We start from the raw sequence: 23,719 nt of genomic DNA, 5'->3' as shown, positions 1-23,719 counted from the left end.
CAGCATTTCGCTTGGGAGATCATCTCTGCCCGGTAACTTTCCTGGTCTCAGACTCCGGATCGCCTTCAGTACTTCCTCAACAGATGGCACCTCAGCCAGCCACTCACAGGGGGTGACTTCTTCCAATATTTGAGGCACCGCAGCCTCAGCAGGGTTATCCCCACTTTGTGCCATGATGTTTTCCTGGCTGAGGGATTTCCCCTCCCGCAGGACCTCACAGAAATGCTCAGCAAATCTGCAAACCTGTTCCTGTTTTTTCCTCTAATAACACACAGACACACAGACACACACAGACACGCAGATACACACACAGACACACACATAGACAGACACACACACACAGACACAGACAGACACACACACAGACACACACACAGATACACACACAGATACAGACAGAGATACAGACAGACACACAGACACACAGACACACACAGACACACACAGACACAGACAAACACACAGACACACAGACACACACACACAGACAAACACACAGACACACACACAGATACAGACACACACACACACCCACAGACACACACACAGACACACACAGACACAGACAAACACACAGACACACACACACAGACAAACACACAGACACACACACAGATACAGACACACACACACACACAGACACACACACAGACACACAGACAAACACACAGACACACAGACACACACACAGACAAACACACAGACACACACACAGATACAGACACACACACAAACACAGACACACACACAGACACACACAGACACAGACAAACACACAGACACGCAGACACACACACACAGACAAACACACAGACACACACAGACACACACACACACAGACACACACACAGACACACACACACAGACACACACAGACACACACACACAGATACACACACAGACACACACAGACACACACACAGACACACACACAGACACACACAGACACACACACACACACAGACACACACACACACAGACACACACACAGACACACACACAGACACACACACACACACAGACACACACACAGACACACACACAGACACACACACACAGATACACACACAGACACACACAGACACACACAGGCACACACACAGACACACACACAGACACACACAGACACACACACACACACAGACACACACACACACAGACACACACACAGACACACACACAGACACACACACACACAGACACACACACAGACACACACACAGACACACACACACGGAGCGAGGGAGAATCGGCGCCCCCCCTCCCCCGCCCCTCCCCCTCCGCCTCGTCACAGGCGACGCAGCGCCCGAGCGGCACCCAGCAGACGCCTCTCCAGCTTGTGGTGGTGGTTGTGGTGGTTGTGGTTGTGGTGGTTGGTTTTGGTGGTGGTGGTGGTGGTGGTGGTTGTTGTTGTTGGTGGTGGTGGTGGGGTACGCGATGTGGTGGGGATTGTGAGCTGCGCATTTCGCGGTGAGTCCCTTCTCTTCACGCCCTTCACACACAGACACTCACACACACACAGACACACACACAGACACTCACACACACACAGACACACAGACACACACAGACACACACACACACACAGACACACACAGACACACACACACACAGACACACACACAGACACACACACACAGACACACACAGACACACAGACACACAGACACACACACACACACAGACACACACACACAGACACACACACACAGACACACACACACAGACACACACACACAGACACACTCTCACACACACAGACACACACTCACACACAGAGACACACACACACAGAAACACACAGACACACACACACACACAGACACACACACACACAGACACACACACACAGACACACACAGACACACACACAGACACACACACAGACACACACAGACACACACAGACACACACTCACAGACACACACTCACACACACACACAGACACACACTCACACACACAGACACACACACAGACACACACTCACACACACAGAGACACACACACACAGACACACACACACACAGACACACACACTCTCACACACACTCACACACACAGAGACACACACACACACAGACACACACACACACAGACACACACACTCACACACAGACACACACTCACACTCACACACACTCACACAGACACACACAGACACACAGACACACACACAGACACAGACACACACACAGACACACACACAGACACACACACACAGACACACACACAGACACACAGACACACACACACAGACACAGCCCTGCCAGCTGATGCTGGTTTGTGGTGGTGGTGATGGGGGAGCGGTGGCGCAGCGGTTAGCGCGCTCCGCTGCGCTCACAAACACCGGGGGAGGTGCTCGGGTCGCGACCATCGTCACTGAACGTGCTGCTGGACGCGTCCTCCCCTAGGTAGACTCGGCCTCAAATGCGGTGTCGTTGAACATCGCCACTGGGGGAGACAAAGGCGGTCGGGCGTGGTGGCTGCTGCTGCTGCTGGTCACCCAGTAACATAGGCGCTGTCACTCGCTAAGGGCACTTGCCCCTACAGTCTGGTAAGGCTATACAGTACGAGGGATCTTTGTCTTTGAGTGGTGGTGGTGGTGATGATGATGATGGTGGTGTTATTGGTGATGATGGTGATGTTGGTGGTATTGGTGATGGTGGTGGTGATGTTGATGATGTTGATGGTGGTGATGATGGTAATGATGGTGGTGATGATGGTGGTGGTAATGATGGTGGTGGTGATGTTGATGGTGGTGATGATGGTAATGGTGGTGTTTGTTGTTGTGATGGTGGTGGTGTTATTGGTGATGATGGTGATGTTGGTGGTATTGGTGATGGTGATGTTGATGATGTTGATGGTGGTGATGATGGTAATGGTGGTGTTTGTTGTTGTGATGGTGGTGGTGTTATTGGTGATGATGGTGATGTTGGTGGTATTGGTGATGGTGGTGGTGATGTTGATGATGTTGATGGTGGTGATGATGGTAATGATGGTGGTGATGATGGTGGTGGTAATGATGGTGGTGGTGATGTTGATGGTGGTGATGATGGTAATGTTGGTGTTTGTTGTTGTGATGGTGGTGTTATTGGTGATGATTGTGATGTTGGTGGTATTGGTGATGGTGGTGGTGATGTTGATGGTGGTGATGATGGTAATGATGGTGGTGATGATGGTGACGGTGGTGATAATGGTGGTGATGATGATCGTGATGATGATGGCAGCAGTGATGACGATGTTGCTGCTGATGATGACGGATGGGGGGGTGGTGATGATGATGATGGTGGTAGTGATGGTGGCAACTGTGTTAGTGATGATGATGATGGTGGTAGTGATGGTGGCAACTGTGTTAGTGATGATGATGACAGTGGGAGTGATGGTGATTCTGGTGGTGATGGTGGTGATGGTGATGATGGTGGTAACTGTGTTAGTGATGATGATGACAGTGGGAGTGATGGTGATTCTGGTGGTGATGGTGGTGATGGTGATGATGGTGGTAACTGTGTTAGTGATGATGATGACAGTGGGAGTGATAGTAATGATGGTGATGATGGTAGTGATGGTAGTGATGGTGATAGTTGTGAGTGTGTTAGTGACGGTGGTGATGGTGGTGATGATGGTGATGATGGTGGTGGTGATGACAGTGATGATGGTGGTGATGGTGATGATGGTGGTGATGGTGGTGATGATGGTGGTGATGGTGACGATGATGATGGTGATGATGGTGGTGATGATGGTGATGATGGTGGTGATGGTGGTGATGATGGTGGTGATGGTGTTGATGGTGTTGATGATGGTGGTGATGGCGGTGATAGGTGATGATGGTGATGATGATGGTAGTGATGATGATGGTGATGATGGTGGTGGTGATGATGGTAGTGGTGATGATGGTGGTGGTGATGATGGTGACGATGGTGGTGGTGATGATGGTGATGATGGTGGTGATGATGGTGGTGGTGATGATGGTGGTGATGATGATGGTGGTGGTGATGATGGTGATGATGGTGGTGATGATGGTGATGGTGGTGGTGATGGTGGTGATGGTGGTGGTGATGATGGTGGTGATGATGGTGGTGGTGATGATTATGGTGATGATTATGGTGATGATGATGGTGGTGATAACGGTGGTTAAATGGTGTTGATGATGGTGGTGATGATGGTGTTGATGATGGTGGTGATGGTGATGATGGTGATGATGGTAGTGATGGTAGTGATGGTGATGGTGGTGATGATGGTGGTGATGATGGTGGTGATGATGGTGGTGATGATGGTGACGATGGTGGTAGTGTTGATGGTGGTGATGATAGTGATGGTGATGATGGTGTTGACGGTGATGATGATGGTGGTGATGGTTGTGATGGTGATGATGGTGACGATGATGGTGATGATGATGGTGATGATGATGGTGGTGATGATGGTGATGATGATGGTGGTGATGGTGATGATGGTAACGATGGGAGTGATGATGGTGGTGATGGTGATGATGGTAGTGATGGTGGTGATGGTGATGATGGTGGTGATGATGATGGTGACGATGGTGGTAGTGATGGTGGTGATGGTGATGATGGTGATAACTGTGAGTGTGAGTGTGTTAGTGATAATGATGGTAGTAATGATGATGGTGATGGTGGTGATGATGGTGACGATGATGGGAGTGATGTTGTACCTCATCCTCAGTCATTCATTCCTCGCGTACAACCTCGCGCCATCGCTGTGAGCGTCGCGCTTACTCAGGGAATGAAGCACGGATGGTGAATGAGTCATGGAGAGGGGGGGGGGGGGGTGATACAGGAGGGAATGAATCGGCTAGTGAATGAGTTAGTGGGTGATGCAGGAAGTGAAGTGGTAAACGGGCGAATGATTCGGTGAATGAATCCGCGAATGAGTCAATTCGCTGAATGAGTTATTGATTCAATTCGTGAGTTCAATGGTGAGTGAGTGAATGATTCAGTGAGTGAACGAGTTAGTGGGCGATTCGGTGAATTCATCCATGAATGAGTTAATTGTCTGAACGAGTGATTCACTGATTACGTTATTTAGTGAGTGAATGATTCAATGAATGAGTTAATTGTTGAACGACTCGTTTAGTCATTCAATTCGTGAGTTCATCGGTGAGTGAATGATCCAGTGAATGAATGAGTGATTCGGTGAAGTAACCCATGAATGAGTTAATTGTCTGAAGGAGTGATTCACTGATTACGTTATTTAGTGAGTGAAGGATTCAATGAATGAGTTAATTGTTGAACGACTCGTTTAGTCATTCAATTCGTGAGTTCAACGGTGAGTGAATGATCCAGTGAACGAATGAGTGAGTCGGTGAAGTAATCCATGAATGAGTTAATTGTCTGAAGGAGTGATTCACTGAGTACGTTATTTAGTGAGCGAAGGATTCAATGAATGAGTTAATTGTTGAACGACTCGTTTAGTCATTCAATTCGTGAGTTCAACGGTGAGTGAATGATCCAGTGAATTAATGAGTGAGTGAGTCGGTGAATTAATCTATGAATGAGTCAATTGTCTGAACGAGTGATTCACTGATTACGTTATTTAGTGAGCGAAGGATTCAATGAATGAGTTAATTGTCTGAACGAGTGATTTACTGAGTACGTTATTTAGTGAGTGAATGATTCAATTAACGAGTGATTCAGTGAGTAAATTATTTATTCAGTGACTGATTCAATGAATGAGTTAATTGTTGAACGACTCATTTAGTCATTCAATTCGTGAGTGCAACGGTGAGTGAATGATCCAGTGAATGAATGAGTCGGTGAAGTAACCCATGAATGAGTTAATTGTCTGAAGGAGTGATTCACTGATTACGTTATTTAGTGAGTGAAGGATTCAATGAATGAGTTAATTGTTGAACGACTCGTTTAGTCATTCAACTCGTGAGTTCAACGGTGAGTGAATGATCCAGTGAGTGAATGAGTTCACAGTGTAAGGAGCGATGGAGCTCACGGTTGGGTGAATGACTCGGCGAGTGAGTGAAGTTCGCAATGAGTCGTTCAGGACGTGACCGATTCGGTGAGTGAATCATTCAGTGAGTGAATGAGTGAGTCGTTGTTTCATCGAGTGAACGACTCAATTTGGGCAAATGATGGAATGGAGAGTGCCAACAACACTTCTAGATTTCAACCGTGATGATGGTTACAACCGTGATGATGGTTACACACCATGCAAAAAAGACTTAACTACACTTATTTGGTCCATCTTATTTGACAGACAACTATTACATGTTATTGATAGACAGCCAGGCTTGTTTTACCATGTTTAGTTGTTTTCTTTTTTCACACTATTGTTATGTAGGCCAGGCTTAGTCACAAACCGTACCTCTCCATAACAAAGGCTCAGCCTTTTGTTATGCAAGTCTATTCTTAGTCTTAAGCCTCACCTTACCATATTAATAAAAAGTGTGCCGTACTTGGCCCTTCCCCTCTCCAACCATTATATGAACGGAGTGGTAGCTCTTGTAATCTCTCATTTACTTGATGCAGCTGTCGTGGCTGTGACGGTTCCACCTGAAGACGGAAGCTTGTGTTGCCTCCGAAACGTCGTGATTTTAATTTTAATTTTATTTTACATTTATTAATTTAAATGTTTTACCTACGTGACTTTACCGAAAAAACCTATGAATATGCCAACAACAAAACGGATCAACGTGAAGTAAGAATGAACGAGTGAGAGATTCAGTGAGTTTCATCGTTTTGATATGAACGACTTCGTAGTAGTTATCAGTGGGCAATATTCACGTTCAAACTTAATTTGGAGCTTTCGTGACTGCAGGAATTACTCTGTGAATCTTTCGGTAAAGTCACGTATGAAGATAAAATAATAAATTAAACACTAGCATACGACGTTTCCATTGCAACACAAGCAATCGTCATCAGGTACAAATGAAATAGAAACACAAATCCGGTTTTATTGCCAGAGAGGGTACAAACTAATTCTCGTTTCGTCCATCGGGGTTGTGTTACAAGTTTCAAGATTGACGCTCCATCTCTCTCCTCCGTCTCTTCTTGTCCGCAGGAGTGGAGTTGTGGAGAGGGAGGGGACTCGCTCCACCCCACCGCATCTAACGAGGAGGACAGAGACACACACAGACACACACACAGACACACACAGACACAGCCACGCACACAGATCACTGCTTTTTGTGTTTAGTTTGATGTCCTTCCCTCACACCTCCGATTAGTACGATTGGCTACGTACGGTGCGAAAGAAGTCCAGCGTACACACACAGACAAGACACACAGACACACACGGACACCCACGGACGGACGGACGGACACACAGAGAGGGAGCGAGGCTCCGAGTGAGCGGTGCGTGATGGAGGCGATTTGGGTCTACCAGTTCCGTCTCATCCTCGTAGGGGACTCCACGGTGGGGAAGTCCTCGCTGCTCAAGGTGAGGCTGTTACGGCTCCACGGGGGATCTTTGTGTGATGCCCTCATCGCGTGTCCATTTGGCTGCTGCGTAATAACGACATTATCAGTGGCGTAGTAACGACATCAGTGGCGTAGTAACGATAGTATCAGTGACGTAGTAACTACATTCCTTCTTGATGGTTTCCACCATGTAGATCTCAGACATTCCTTCTTGATGGTTTCCACCGTGTAGATCTCAGACATTCCTTCTTGATGGTTTCCACCGTGTAGATCTCAGACATTCCTTCTTGATGGTTTCCACCTTGTAGATCTCCAAAAGGCGGCGATGTCGTCCACCTACAGTAGCTCCCCCTTATGTCCCCGCTCTTCCACGCCCCGGAAACTTCCAGCACTTTCTCCCGGTAGATGCTTCCAGCAGACTCCACCGTCTTGTACTTCCCTTCTCGAACCTTCCCTCGTACAGGACCCTGCACCTGTTTGCACCCCATCTCCACTGACCCCACGAGAACCATTTGCCTTGTACAGTACCCTACATTGAATTTCGATTTAAAGCTTTCGTGACTGCAGGGATTCATCTTCGTGGTTCTTTCGGTAAAGTCATCACGTAGAATGGAAATAATAAAATAATAAAATAAAACATTATAAAATAATTCTCACGACGTTTCGGCCACAACGCAAGCAGCCGTCCGCAGGTGAAGACCAGGTCTGTCGGGGAGACAGCGTCTGAATTCAGACGCTGTCTACCCTACATTAGTAGTAGGAGTGGTAGATATCGCAGCCTCCACCAATTGCCATAATCCCCATCATCATCATCATCATCTTCAACAACTCACGGTCTCAAACATTTCACGCTGTAGGTGGGGGGGGGGGGGGCAAACTCTCCTGGTCTTTGCAAAAATGCAGCCGCCCACTAATAGCTCCGTATTTGTCAGGAGTGGTTAGAATGAGCTCTTTGCAATCTTTACGTTACGAAATGGGACGTTTTTCTAAAATCCTTTATATTAAGTTCACTCGCTTGCTTGCTTGCGCGCTTACGACCGTGCAAATCTTTCGGTCGTTTTTTAACCCACTTCCCGTGATCCAATCGAGCTGACGTTTTGCACACAGACTCGTTGTGCGTGACAATTTATTTTCGTGAACATTTTTTTTTCCATAACTTTACACTTTTTAGGAATTTTTTTTATATTAAATTACCAATTGCTTAATGGTGACAGGCAATCATCTGACCCATAGGTGGCAGCCATCTCAAGCCAGAGGACGAGAGGACTCTAGCCGCCACGCATATAAAGGATTTATAGTGAAAAACTTTGCTTTTACGGGTTAATTTTTTGACATTATGAAAAAATAAGAGTAGGTTTCATACTACTCTTTGCTTTTTAGGGTAAAGTCACGTGGGTAAAAAATAAAATAAATGAAAACAACTAAATTAAATCACGACGTTTCGGGCGCAACACAAGCGTCCTTCTTCATGTGGGGAGAACTTAGCGAAAGCACAACCACTTAAGTGTGTCGTTAAGTGTGTCTCACACACTTAAGCACTATGAGACATCTCCTTTACCAGTGGCAAAATATAGTAATAGGTTTTTACCCTTTCAACTGGTACAAACACTGACACCTTTATGCAAGGCATCATGTTTGCAATAACCACAAAACAAGCAGTCAAAATGCAAACAAAAAGAAACAACTCTGATAATGATATGCACTGTCCTTGAAGTTTATTGGTCCACACCCAAGACAGCTTTTCTTAGAGCCTAGTCTCCAAAAGGCGTCATCTGGTCCAAGACCAATGTTGCATTGTGGCCGAAACGTCGTGAGAATTAGATTTTATTATGTTTTATTTTTATTATTTTATTATTTCCCTTCTACGTGACTTTACCGAAAGAACCCAGAAGATGAATCCCTGCTGCAGTCACGAAAGCTTTAAATCGAAATTTTCTATGTTTGTTTTCTCATTCATTCGTACCTGACGATGGTTGCTTGTGTTGCAATCGAAACGTCGTACACACACACGTCCACACACACGTCCACACACACACACGTCCACACACACACACACGTCCACACACATGTCCACACACACACACGTCCACACACACGTCCACACACACACACGTCCACACACACACACACGTCCACACACATGTCCACACACACACACGTCCACACACACACACGTCCACACACACACGTCCACACACACGTCCACACACACGTCCACACACACGTCCACACACACGTCCACACACACGTCCACACACACACACGTCCACACACACCCACACACACACGTACACACACACACGTCCACACACACACGTCCACACACACACGTACACACACACACACGTCCACACACACACACGTCCACACACACGTCCACACACACACACACGTCCACACACGTCCACACACACACACGTCCACACACACACACGTACACACACGTCCACACACACACACGTCCACACACACACACGTCCACACACACACGTCCACACACACACACACACACACACACGTACACACACGTCCACACACACACACGTCCACACACACACACACACGTCCACACACACACACGTCCACACACACACGTACACACACACGTCCACACACACGTCCACACACACACACGTCCACACACACACACACGTCCACACACACACACACGTCCACACACACACACACGTCCACACACACGTCCACACACACGTCCACACACACACACGTCCACACACACACACACGTCCACACACACACACACGTCCACACACACGTCCACACACACACACGTCCACACACACACACACGTCCACACACACACACACGTCCACACACACGTCCACACACACGTCCACACACACACACACGTCCACACACACACACACGTCCACACACACACACGTACACACACGTCCACACACACACACGTCCACACACACCCACACACACACGTCCACATACACACACGTCCACACACACACACACGTACACACACGTCCACACATACACACGTCCACACACACACACGTCCACACACACACACACGTACACACACGTCCACACACACACACGTCCACACACACACACGTCCACACACACACACGTCCACACACACGTCCACACACACACACACACGTCCACACACACACACGTCCACACACACGTCCACACACACACACGTCCACACACACACACACGTCCACACACACGTCCACACACACGTCCACACACACGTCCACACACACGCACACACACGTACACACACGTCCACACACACACACGTCCACACACACACACACGTCCACACACACGTCCACACACACACACACGTCCACACACACACACACGTCCACACACACACACGTCCACACACACACACGTCCACACACACACACGTCCACACACACACACACGTCCACACACACGTCCACACACACACACACGTCCACACACACACGTCCACACACACACACGTCCACACACACACACACGTCCACACACACACGTCCACACACACACACACGTCCACACACACACACACGTCCACACACACACACGTCCACACACACGCACACGTCCACACACACACACGTCCACACACACACACACGTCCACACACACACACGTCCACACACACACACACACGTCCACACACACACACGTCCACACACACACACACGTCCACACACACGTCCACACACACGCACACACACGTACACACACGTCCACACACACACACACACGTCCACACACACACGTCCACACACACACACGTCCACACACACACACACACGTCCACACACACGTCCACACACACGCACACACACGCACACACACGTCCACACACACGCACACGTCCACACACACACGTCCACACACACACACGTCCACACACGCGCAGAGGTTCACGGAGGGCAAGTTCGTGGACATCTCGGACCCCACGGTGGGTGTGGACTTCTTTGCGCGCCTCGTCGAGATCGAGCCGGGCAAGCGGATCAAGCTGCAGCTGTGGGACACGGCGGGACAGGAGCGCTTCCGGTGAGAGGCTCACCACCGCACACACCGCACACACCACATAGACCACACACACCGCACACACCACATAGACCACACACACACCGCACACACCGCATAGACCACACACACACCGCACACACCGCACACACCACATAGACCACACACACCGCACACACCACATAGACCACACACACCGCACACACCACATAGACCACACACACCGCACACACCACATAGACCACACACCACACACACACAGCACACACCGCACACACCACATAGACCACACACCGCACACACCACATAGACCACACACACCGCACACACCACATAGACCACACACCACACACACACCGCACACACCGCACACACCACATAGACCACACACACCGCACACACCACATAGACCACACACCACACACACACCGCACACACCGCACACACCACATAGACCACACACCACACACACACCGCACACACCGCACACACCACATAGACCACACACACCGCACACACCACATAGACCACACACCACACACACACCGCACACACCGCACACACCACATAGACCACACACCACACACACACCGCACACACCGCACACACCACATAGACCACACACACCGCACACACCACATAGACCACACACCACACACACCGCACACACCACATAGACCACACACACCACATAGACCACACACCACATAGACCACACACACCGCACACACCACACGCCGCACACACCACACACACCACACACACCACATAGACCACACACACCGCACACACCACACGCCGCACACACCACACACACCACACACACCACATAGACCACACACACCGCACACACCACACGCCGCACACACCACACACACCACACACACCACATAGACCACACACACCACACACACCACATAGACCACACACACCACACACTACACACACCGCACACACCACACACACCACATATACCACACACCGCACGCTACACACACCGCACACACCGCACACACATATACCACACACCGCACGTGGAACACACACCGCACACACCGCGGCACACACCGCACGTGTCGCAAGTGTCGCACACACCACACACACACACCGCACGCACCGCACACACAACACCCGGTGCTGGTGGTTGCCATGGTGGTCGCCATGGTGGTCGCCATGGTGGTTGCCATGGTGGTCGCCACGGTGGTTGCCATGGTGGTTGCCATGGTGGTCGCCATGGTGGTTGCCATGGTGGTCGCCATGATGGTTGCCATGGTGGTCGCCATGGTGGTTGCCATGGTGGTCGCCATGATGGTTGCCACGGTGGTCGCCATGGTGGTTGCCATGGTGGTCGCCATGATGGTCGCCACGGTGGTTGCCATGATGATTGCCACGGTGGTTGCCATGGTGGTCGCCATGATGGTTGCCATGGTGGTCGCCATGATGGTCGCCATGGTGGTCGCCACGATGGTTGCCATGATGGTTGCCATGGTAGTCGCCATGGTGGTTGCCAGGGTGGTTGCCATGGTGGTCGCCATGATGGTTGCCATGGTGGTCGCCATGGTGGTTGCCATGGTGGTCGCCATGATGGTTGCCACGGTGGTCGCCATGGTGGTTGCCATGGTGGTCGCCATGATGGTCGCCACGGTGGTTGCCATGATGGTTGCCACGGTGGTTGCCATGGTGGTCGCCATGATGGTTGCCATGGTGGTCGCCATGATGGTCGCCATGGTGGTCGCCACGATGGTTGCCATGGTGGTTGCCATGGTAGTCGCCATGGTGGTTGCCAGGGTGGTCGCCATGATGGTTGCCATGGTGGTCGCCATGATGGTTGCCATGGTGGTCGCCATGATGGTCGCCATGGTGGTCGCCATGGTGGTTGCCACGGTGGTCGCCACGGTGGTTGCTACGATGGTTGCCATGGTGGTCGCCATGATGGTTGCCATGATGGTTGCCATGGTGGTCGCCACGATGGTTGCCATGGTAGTCACCACGATGGTTGCCACGGTATATTGTTAGGGGGGGTGACGGCGAATAAATGACGACGTCCGTTGTTGTTATTGTGACGTCGGCGGCGACGGTTGGACGTCACGTGCCCCTCCCCCAACCCCCCCGCCCCTCTCCCCGCCCCCCCACGCACGCGGCAGCTCCATCACGCGCTCCTACTACCGCAACTCTGTGGGCGGCATGCTGGTGTTCGACATCACGAACCGGCGGTCGTTTGAGCACGCCAGGGACTGGCTGGAGGAGGCGAGGATGCACACGCAGCCGTCGCACATCGTCTTCATGCTGGTGCGGGGCGCAAACAACACTCGCCACCACCGCTCGCCACCACCACTCGCCACCACCACTCGCCACCACCACTCGCCACCACCACTCGCCACCACCACTCGCCACCACCACTCGCCACCACCACCACCACCACCGCCATCATGATAGCCGCCAACAACACTCGCCACCACCACCATCGTGATGATAGCTGCCACCACCACTCACCACCACCACCATGATAGCTGCTCCCACCACTCACCACCACCACCGTGATAGCTGCTACCACCACTCACCACCACCATCATGATAGCTGCCACCACCACTCACCACCACCATCATGATAGCTGCTCCCACCACTCGCCACCACCACCACTGTGATAGCTGCCACCACCACTCGCCACCACCACCATGACAGCTGCTACCACCACTGACCACCACCACCATGATAGCTGCTGCCACCACTCACCACCACCACCATGATAGCTGCTACCAACACTCACCACCACCACCGTGACAGCTGCTTCCACCACTCACCACCACCACTCACCACCACCACCATGATAGCTGCTGCCACCACTCACCACCACCACCATGATAGCTGCCACCACCACTCACCACCACCACCGTGATAGCTGCTACCAACACTCACCACCACCACCATGATAGCTGCCACCACCACTCACCACCACCACCACCATGATAGCTGCTGCCACCACTCACCACCACCACCATGATAGCTGCTACCAACACTCACCACCACCACCACCGTGACAGCTGCTACCACCACTCGCCACCACCACCGTGATAGCTGCAACCACCACTCACCACCACCACCATGATAGCTGCCACCACCACTCACCACCACCACCACCGTGATAGCTGCTGCCACCACTCACCACCACCACCATGATAGCTGCCACCACCACTCACCACCACCACCGTGATAGCTGCTGCCACCACTCACCACCACCACCATGATAGCTGCCACCACCACTCACCACCACCGTGATAGCTGCTGCCACCACTCACCACCACCACCATGATAGCTGCCACCACCACTCACCACCACCACCGTGATAGCTGCTGCCACCACTCACCACCACCACCATGATAGCTGCCACCACCACTCACCACCACCGTGATAGCTGCTACCACCACTCACCACCACCACCACCGTGATAGCTGCTGCCACCACTCACCACCACCACCACCGTGATAGCTGCTACCACCACTCACCACCACCACCACCACCACCACCGTGATAGCTGCTGCCACCACTCACCACCACCACCATGATAGCTGCTTCCACCACTCACCACCACCACCATGACAGCTGCTACCACCACTCACCACCACCACCATGATAGCTGCTACCACCACTCACCACCACTCACCACCACCACCGTGATAGCTGCCACCACCACTCACCACCACCACCATGATAGCTGCTACCACCACTCACCACCACCACCATGATAGCTGCTACCACCACTCACCACCACCACCACCATGATAGCTGCTACCACCACTCACCACCACTCACCACCACCACCATGATAGCTGCCACCACCACTCACCACCACCACCATGATAGCTGCTACCACCACTCACCACCACCACCATGATAGCTGCTACCACCACCACCACCACCATGATAGCTGCTACCACCACTCACCACCACTCACCACCACCACCGTGATAGCTGCCACCACCACTCACCACCACCACCATGATAGCTGCCAACAACACTCACCACCACCACCACGATAGCTGCCACCACCACTCACCACCACCACTCACCACCACCACCATGATAGCTGCCACCACCACTCACCACCACCACTCACCACCACCACCATGATAGCTGCCAACAACACTCACCACCACCACTCACCACCACCACCATGATAGCTGCCAACAACACTCACCACCACCACTCACCACCACCACCATGATAGCTGCCAACAACACTCACCACCACCACCACTACCACCACCATGATAGCTGCCACCACCACTCACCACCACCACTCACCACCACCACCATGATAGCTGCCACCACCACTCACCACCACCACTCACCACCACCACCATGATAGCTGCCAACAACACTCACCACCACCACCACCACCATGATAGCTGCCAACAACACTCACCACCACCACTCACCACCACCACCATGATAGCTGCCACCACCACTCACCACCACCACTCACCACCACCACCATGATAGCTGCTCCCACCACTCGCCACCACCACCATGATAGCTGCCACCACCACTCGTCACCACCACCATGATAGCTGCCACCACCACTCACCACCACCACCATGATAGCTGCTGCCACCACTCACCACCACCACCATGATAGCTGCTGCCACCACCACTCGCCACCACCATCATGATAGCTGCCACCACCACTCACCACCACCACCATGATAGCTGCTCCCACCACTCACCACCACCACCACCATGATAGCTGCCACCACCACTCACCACCACCACCATGATAGCTGCTACCAACACTCGCCACCACCACCATGATAGCTGCCACCACCACTCGTCACCACCACCATGATAGCTGCTACCACCACTCACCACCACCATGACAGCTGCTCCCACCACTCACCACCATCATGATAGCTGCTACCACCACTCACCACCACCATCATGATAGCTGCTCCCACCACTCACCACCACCACCGTGATAGCTGCTCCCACCACTCACCACCACCATGACAGCTGCTACCACCACTCACCACCACCATCATGATAGCTGCTCCCACCACTCACCACCACCATGACAGCTGCTCCCACCACTCACCACCATCATGATAGCTGCTCCCACCACTCACCACCACCATGACAGCTGCTACCACCACTCACCACCACCATCATGATAGCTGCTCCCACCACTCACCACCACCACCGTGATAGCTGCTCCCACCACTCACCACCACCATGACAGCTGCTCCCACCACTCACCACCATCATGATAGCTGCTACCACCACTCACCACCACCACCATGACAGCTGCTACCACCACTCACCACCACCATCATGATAGCTGCTCCCACCACTCACCACCACCATGACAGCTGCTCCCACCACTCACCACCATCATGATAGCTGCTACCACCACTCACCACCACCACCATGACAGCTGCTCCCACCACTCACCACCATCATGATAGCTGCTCCCACCACTCACCACCACCATGACAGCTGCTCCCACCACTCACCACCATCATGATAGCTGCTACCACCACTCACCACCACCACCATGACAGCTGCTCCCACCACTCACCACCATCATGATAGCTGCTCCCACCACTCACCACCACCATGACAGCTGCTCCCACCACTCACCACCATCATGATAGCTGCTACCACCACTCACCACCACCACCATGACAGCTGCTCCCACCACTCACCACCATCATGATAGCTGCTCCCACCACTCACCACCACCATGACAGCTGCTCCCACCACTCACCACCATCATGATAGCTGCTCCCACCACTCACCACCACCATCATGATAGCTGCTCCCACCACTCACCACCACCATGACAGCTGCTCCCACCACTCACCACCATCATGATAGCTGCTCCCACCACTCACCACCGTGATAGCTGCTCCCACCACTCACCACCACCACCATGATAGCTGCCACCACCACTCACCACCACCACCATGATAGCTGCTACCAACACTCGCCACCATGACCACCACCAACCACCGCCACAACCTTTTTCTCTTATTGGTTCTTTCGGCAAAGTCACGTAGAAGGGAGATAATGAAATAATACAAATGAAACATCATAAAATAATACAATTCTCACGACGTTTCGGCCACAACGCAAGCAGCCGTCCTCAGGTGCAGAACAGGTCTGTCGGAAAGACGGCGTCTGAATGGGCACCACCAAGCTTGGCAGCGTATATTTAAGCTGCTGGGTTGGAGGGGGAAGAGCGCCTTGACAAAGGAATTTGCATATCAACAGAGGAATTTTGCATATTTATGGAAAATGCAGATACGTCATTAGTCACTACTTGTGGAATGCGTAAGAGGTGGGGGGGGTCTCAAAGTCATGTTATGCCCGTGCATTCTGTAGGATTAGCAGCAACAAAGGGAGGAGGTAGGGTTAGCAGTAATAGAGGGAAGGAATGTTAATAGTAAGGAGCTGTAGAAGATGAATCCCTGCAGTCACGAAAGCTTTAAATCGAAATTACACCACCACAACCTTCACCTTTCGCGTTCCATTGCTTTTATGGCTTTATTTTGGTGATTTTCGAAAAGTTTTTTGGTTTGGCCATGTTCGTTTGTTGTAGTACGGAGTTAGACTAATGGCCTTAATCTAAGTTGTCTTGTGGTTGTTGTTGTTGTTTGACTTGCATCCCACTGGGATTTTTGCACACAGCGTTGGTGTACGGTGATTTTTTCTGCAATATTTTGGATTTTCTGTTCGCACTTAGTCACATAGTCACTTTAAGATGTTTTTTGTTCATGTTTTTTTTTTCTGTTTGTTGCACCCGATTCAAGAGCCGAATGGCTCACAGGGCTACACCTAATCAATGAACTTTTAACTTTATTTTATTATGTTTAATTTTTATTATTTTATTATTTCCATTCTACGTGACTTTACCGAAAGAACCAAGAAGAAGAACTTTGAACTTTGTGTCCACAGCTGCCGCCGCCGCTGCCACTCACCGCACTTGCCCCAGCAGCAGCCAGCCAGGGGTGGTGAACCTTTACCTCTACCTCTACCCCTCTCTCCCGGGGTAGGTGGGCCACAAGAGTGACCTGTCGGAGCAGCGTCGCCAGGTGGAGCGCAGCGAGGCGGAGCGCTTCGCGGCTCAGCACGGCCTGCGCTACGTGGAGACCAGCGCGCGCGACGGGGACAACGTGGAGCGCGCCTTCACGCAGCTCACGGCCGACATCTACGCGCTGGTGCGCGCCGGACACATCCCCCTGCAGGACGGATGGGAGGGCGTCAAGAGCGGCTTCGTGCCCAACACGGTGCACTCGTCGGACGAGGCGCCGCGGGCACGCGTCTGCTGGTGCTAGCGTCTGCTGGTGCTAGCACGGGCCTCACCCTCACCCCCCTTCCGTTACACAGATAACCACGGATATCCACGCACATCGCCACACAGATACCTACGCTCATCGCCACACACTCACACACACACCAACCCACGCACACCGCCACCCACTCACACTGCCACACACTCACACCCCCACACCTACCCACGCACATCGCCACACACTCACACCCCCACACACCCATCTACCTACCAACCCACACACACCACCACCCACTCACACCCCCACTCACCCACCCACTCACACCCACCAACCTATGCACACCACCACCCACTCACACCCCCACCCACCAACCCACACACACCCCCACACACCCACCCACCAACCCACGCACACCATCACCCACTCACACACCCCACACCTACTCATGCACACTACTACCCACTCACACCCCCATCCACCCACCCATGCACACCACCACACACTCACACCCCCACACCCCCACCTACCTACCACCACACACCAACCCACTTGCACCCGACCCAACCCACCCTCGTTAGACCCCCAACTCGAGAACCCCCGTAATAGCCGCGGAATCACATCATCATCATCATCACCATCGTCGTCATCATCGTCGTCGTCGTCATCATCGTCGTCATCACCATCATCGTCGTCATCGTCGTCGTCATCGCACTGCTCTCAAACCCAACCCAATGGTTTCAAATATTGTGGAGGCCCTCACACTCGCACACTGATCACGACGACGACGGTGACGATGACGACGTCTCGTCGTCGAAAGCGCCAACCCCCCCCCCACCCAACCCTGCCCCTCGCCTCTGAAAGTGAGCGAAGAGCCGCTGGGGGTTAGAGAGACGGTGGTTCTTCTTCACCGGATCACGCGAGGCATGGCCAGGTTTTCTTTTAGAAGGTAAATCATCGCAAACACACAAGCTAGGCACAGGGCAACGTCAGTACCGACCTGTTAGTTTCACCTTAAGCCTCTGCGTGTTTGTTCCAGAGGTCGCAAATGGGTTTTGATCCCTTACCCGTACCCGGCCGCACCAGGGTCGCAAATGGGAACCCGTACCCGGCCGGGTACGGGTAGCCGTTCCCTACCCGTACCCGTACCCTACCCGAAATGAGTGACAAAAAGTTACTCACCAGTGACTCACGGCCTACCCGTACCCGTACCCGGCCACACCAGGGTCAGAAATGGGTACCCGTACCCTACCCGTACCCGTACCCTACCCGAAATGAGTGACAAACGGCTACTCACCAGAGACTCACGGCCTACCCGTACCCGGCCGCACCAGGGTCGCAAACGGGTAGCCGGGTATGGGGTAGGGTACGGGTATCGGGTACCCGGTTGCGACCTCTGTGTGTTTGTTCACACTGCAGCGACGATTGACAGCCCAAGGGGTGCAAGGCCGCAGTCGGGGTGAACAGACGTCGGGGTCAGGGGGTCACTGCCCATGCTCTCTACGTCGTCCCGTTCCGTCCAACCGCACCCACCACTAAACCCACCACTAAACCCACCACCGCACCCACCACTAAACCCACCCACCACCGCACCCATCCACCAGCCCACCCATCCACCAACCGCACCCACCACTAAACTCACCAGCCCACCCATCCACCAACCGCACCCACCACTAAACTCACCAGCCCACCCATCCACCAACCACACCCACCACCGCGTCGCTAGGCAGTCTTTAGCAGCTTTCTCTGTCTCACCCCAAGACAGACCCATGGTCTCTAGTTAGTCTAGAACGGTGTGTTGCTAGGCAGTCTTTAGCAGATTTCTCTGTCTCACCCCAAGACAGACCCATGGTCTCTAGTTGGTCTAGAACGGTGTGTTGCTAGGCAGTCTTTAGCAGCTTTCTCTGACTCACCCCAAGACAGGCCCATGGTCTTTAGTTGGTCTAAAACGGTGCCTCGCTAGGCAGTCTTTAGCAGCTCTCTCTGCCTCACCCCAAGACAGGCCCATGGTCTTTAGTTGGTCTAGAACGGTGCGTTGTCAGGCAGTCTTTAGCAGCTTTCTCTGCCTCACCCCAAGACAGGCCCATGGTCTCTAGTTGGTCTAGAACGGTGCCTCGCTAGGCAGTCTTTAGCAGCTTTCTCTGCCTCACCCAAGACAGGCCCATGGTCTTTAGTTGGTCCAGAACGGAGCGACGCTAGGCAGTCTTTAGCAGCTTTCTCTGCCTCACCCCAAGACAGGCCCATGGTCTCTAGTTGGTCTAGAACGGTGCGTTGCTAGGCAGTCTACGGCCTGCCCCATGGTCTCTTCTCTCGTGGTGTCCACCGTGGGGGAGTTTTCGCCACGGACTCAGCGGGTTCCATCCTCAGCACGTGTCCCAGAGTCTTTCTCCCTGTTCTGTCCTACGTCTTCAATTGGTCTCGATGTTACAGGTTCCGGTTCGAAATCTTGTTTGCCAGGAGATATTTCTCCTTAGGCAGTTGTTGTGAAAGGTTCATAGGGGGGAGGTCATGTCTGCCTATCAAGGGTGGGGGGGGGGGGTTAATTACTGTCGTTTTAAATTAATGATCAAATCGTTTAAGATATTTATTTATTGTCGTTTTAAATTAATGAATTATCAAATCGTTTTGAATATTTATGTTATTTATTATTATTTTTTGTACTTTTTAAAACGCGATGTCGGTGGTGGAGTTTAACTTTTAAGTTAGGAGTCAACTGTCCCAAACAACATCCCTTACTTCGTAGTCCAGTAAGTCCCGGGTTGCCGAAGACCCCCGGGGACTTACGGAGATTCTTCCTTAGGGAAATGCCCCCCGCCCCCCCATGAGTCGCGTTAAACAAAAACAAAAAACGAAACACGCCTAAAACGTCCGCGTTAGTTAGGCGAGCGCAAAGTAGTGCGGCGCGGATGAACACCGCGGAGCGAGGAGGCGTAAGTCGGCCGACCGCCTCACGCCTCGTCGCTCCGCCAAAACGCCACCCTCACCGAGCTTCGGCAGGATGAAGGGAATTCGGATTTTTACAGGTGGGAACAACAGGTTCCACACTGCCCACCAGGGATTATTTGTCTGTCTGTCTGTCGTGCATAGCCGCGTGACACGGATCGCACGAATGCGCTGTCCAACCAAGCTCCTACCTGTCCACTCCGAATGAACATGTTTGTTTGTAGCGTTGCGGAGATTGTTTTCCTTTTGTAGCATTGCATCATCGTTCGTTCCCTGGATGCACGAGTTTAATAATGGTGGGGGGGGGGGGGGGGTGTAGTGTTTGGGTAGATATTCGGTGGAATTAAAGAATCGTGGGAGGTGCGGGGAGCAATATGATGTGGGCAGCGATAGAAAATGGGCGACGGCGCGACACGGCGCCGGGAGAAAACGAACCCGGCTATCGGGTAGTAGGGGAGGCCACAACTATTGCCGGCTCTGGGATGTTTATCGATAATTTTCAGGGGGTGGAGGGGAGATTTGTTTAGTTTCCGACACGCGGAAAATCCTGGGTTACGGATCGTTCTGGAGAACCTAACCCTTGCGTGAGCCGGGGACTGCCCCAATTAAGCCGACAGTGGAAAAGCCCCATTGGAACCTCGAGCTCTCATACTCTGATGGTGCGTTGTCTTTGAGTTGTGCGCCTTTTGGCGTCATCTGGTCCAACACCATGTGAGACTAGGCTCTAAGGAAAGCTGTCTCGGGTGTGGACCAATCAACTTCAAGGACAGTGCATACATTATCAGAGTTGTGTTTTTTGTTTGCATTATGACTGCAGGTATTGTGGTCTATGCAAACATGACTCCTTGTAAAAAGGTGTCAGTTTTGTTGCCAGATAGAAGGGTAAAAAAACAATTATCGGTGGAAAAGCCGTTGACGATGAACGAAATTTCATTGTTTTTTTTTTCTTTTCCATCCACCACGCGCGGTTATTTTGTTTCGAAGGCCACATCGTCCCCTGTCCTGGAGCCGCGGGATATGCCCCGTCCACCACGAGTTGGCCCAGCGGCAGGCCAGGCCACGTGCGGGTGGGGTAGCGCCATCCTCCTACCAACGTCGAACGGTCATCTCGAATCTGGAGCGTCGCCGCCGCCGGTCGAAACGAACGTTCGTGTCTCGTTCGTCGTTGAAGCCCCCCGGCGAGTAGCTCAGTGGTGGAGCTTCCCGATGAGACCCCGGGTTGGCGAAACGTCGGGCGCCGGAGTTCGCTCGCTTTGCACGTGGCTCGAGCGAGAGGCCGAGGGGCTGGAAGGCCACTTCGTTGAGACGCGGAAACAAGGGGCACTGTTTGTTGATGTTTTTGGAGCCGTTTCTTTGAACGCATCGACGCGATTTCTCGTCGGTGGGTCACGGAGTTCGTCCCGGTCGCTCCCAACACGACTGACCGAGCGACTGACCGAGCGAGTCCACTCCACCCTGCTCCTCCTTGACAAACGACCCAATCGTAAGCGCCCCTTCCCCACGTTGCGGTGAGACCACATTGTTACCTGTAATTGTTGATTCTGTAAAACAAAAAAATAACGATAATACTAATTTAGAGTAACGTTTTTGCGTGTAAATTAAAGCGATTCAAGCCCCCCATTACGTTGGCTCTGTGTGTGCATTCTTTTTCTGTTTCAATTGCCACGAATTCCACTCGACGACAACTTCGTCGTACATCGAGAGAGGACCGCAGAACTTGGGCAACCTCATCGCCACCACCGCTGTGGAGGGGGGGACGTGGCGGATTGACGCGGGCAGGAAGATGCAAGAGTCGTGTGTGCATGCGCCCCTGGCGGGGGGTCTGCAATGTGACCCGAAAAAGAATCTGCTCCCCAGCGAACGTTTGCCCTCCTCGGAGGGCATTTCATGAGCGACCGTGAAGATCTACGTCGGTTTTGTTTCCCCCCCCTTTAGCCACACGGCACGCACGGACGCTGGCCACGCGTCTTGATTTAAAGCTTTCGTGACTGCAGGAAACCATCTTCTGTGGTTCTTTCGGTAAAGTCCACGTGGGTAGAAAAACTACATTGTGTTTTTTTCGGTAAAGTCACGTAGGTCCGCGT

At 52.4% G+C, this 23,719-nt stretch overlaps 1 protein-coding gene and 1 long non-coding RNA gene across 3 annotated transcripts; one reads left to right on the top strand and one right to left on the bottom strand.

Moving 5' to 3' along the window:
• Positions 1-1,343: 1,343 nt before the first annotated feature.
• Positions 1,344-23,258, top strand: RAB39B (RAB39B, member RAS oncogene family). 2 transcript variants are annotated; one of them, XM_078623518.1, is made up of 6 exons: positions 1,344-1,470; positions 2,413-2,555; positions 7,031-7,408; positions 11,294-11,430; positions 13,551-13,695; positions 18,456-23,258. In XM_078623518.1, the coding sequence occupies exons 3-6, from the start codon at positions 7,331-7,333 to the stop codon at positions 18,735-18,737; spliced, it is 642 nt and encodes a 213-aa protein (XP_078479644.1). In that variant the 5' UTR covers positions 1,344-1,470; positions 2,413-2,555; positions 7,031-7,330; the 3' UTR covers positions 18,738-23,258. The 2 variants fall into 2 exon arrangements, with proteins under 2 accessions (XP_078479644.1, XP_078479645.1); XM_078623519.1 differs by lacking the exons at positions 1,344-1,470; positions 2,413-2,555 and having other exon boundaries at positions 5,855-7,408.
• Positions 6,904-9,447, bottom strand: LOC144740776 (uncharacterized). The gene is made up of 2 exons (XR_013589768.1): positions 7,352-9,447; positions 6,904-7,076 (listed from the first exon to the last, which is right to left on the bottom strand). It is a non-coding gene; the product is annotated as an uncharacterized LOC144740776 (long non-coding RNA).
• Positions 23,259-23,719: the final 461 nt, after the last annotated feature.

Source organism: Lampetra planeri, unplaced genomic scaffold (genome assembly GCF_965212315.1).
Source record: "Lampetra planeri unplaced genomic scaffold, kcLamPlan1.2.h2 scaffold_293, whole genome shotgun sequence".
In the NCBI taxonomy this organism is placed as follows: Eukaryota; Metazoa; Chordata; class Hyperoartia; order Petromyzontiformes; family Petromyzontidae; genus Lampetra; species Lampetra planeri.
This window is presented reverse-complemented; position numbering and strand designations above follow the sequence as displayed.

Coding starts and splice junctions, on each gene's coding strand:
- RAB39B (XM_078623518.1), top strand. CDS start 7,331: ATGGAGGCGATTTGGGTCTACCAGTTCCGTCTCATCCTCGTAGGGGAC. Junction 7,409..11,293: donor GGAAGTCCTCGCTGCTCAAG/GTGAGGCTGTTA, acceptor ACACACGCGCAG/AGGTTCACGGAGGGCAAGTT. Junction 13,696..18,455: donor CGCACATCGTCTTCATGCTG/GTGCGGGGCGCA, acceptor CTCCCGGGGTAG/GTGGGCCACAAGAGTGACCT.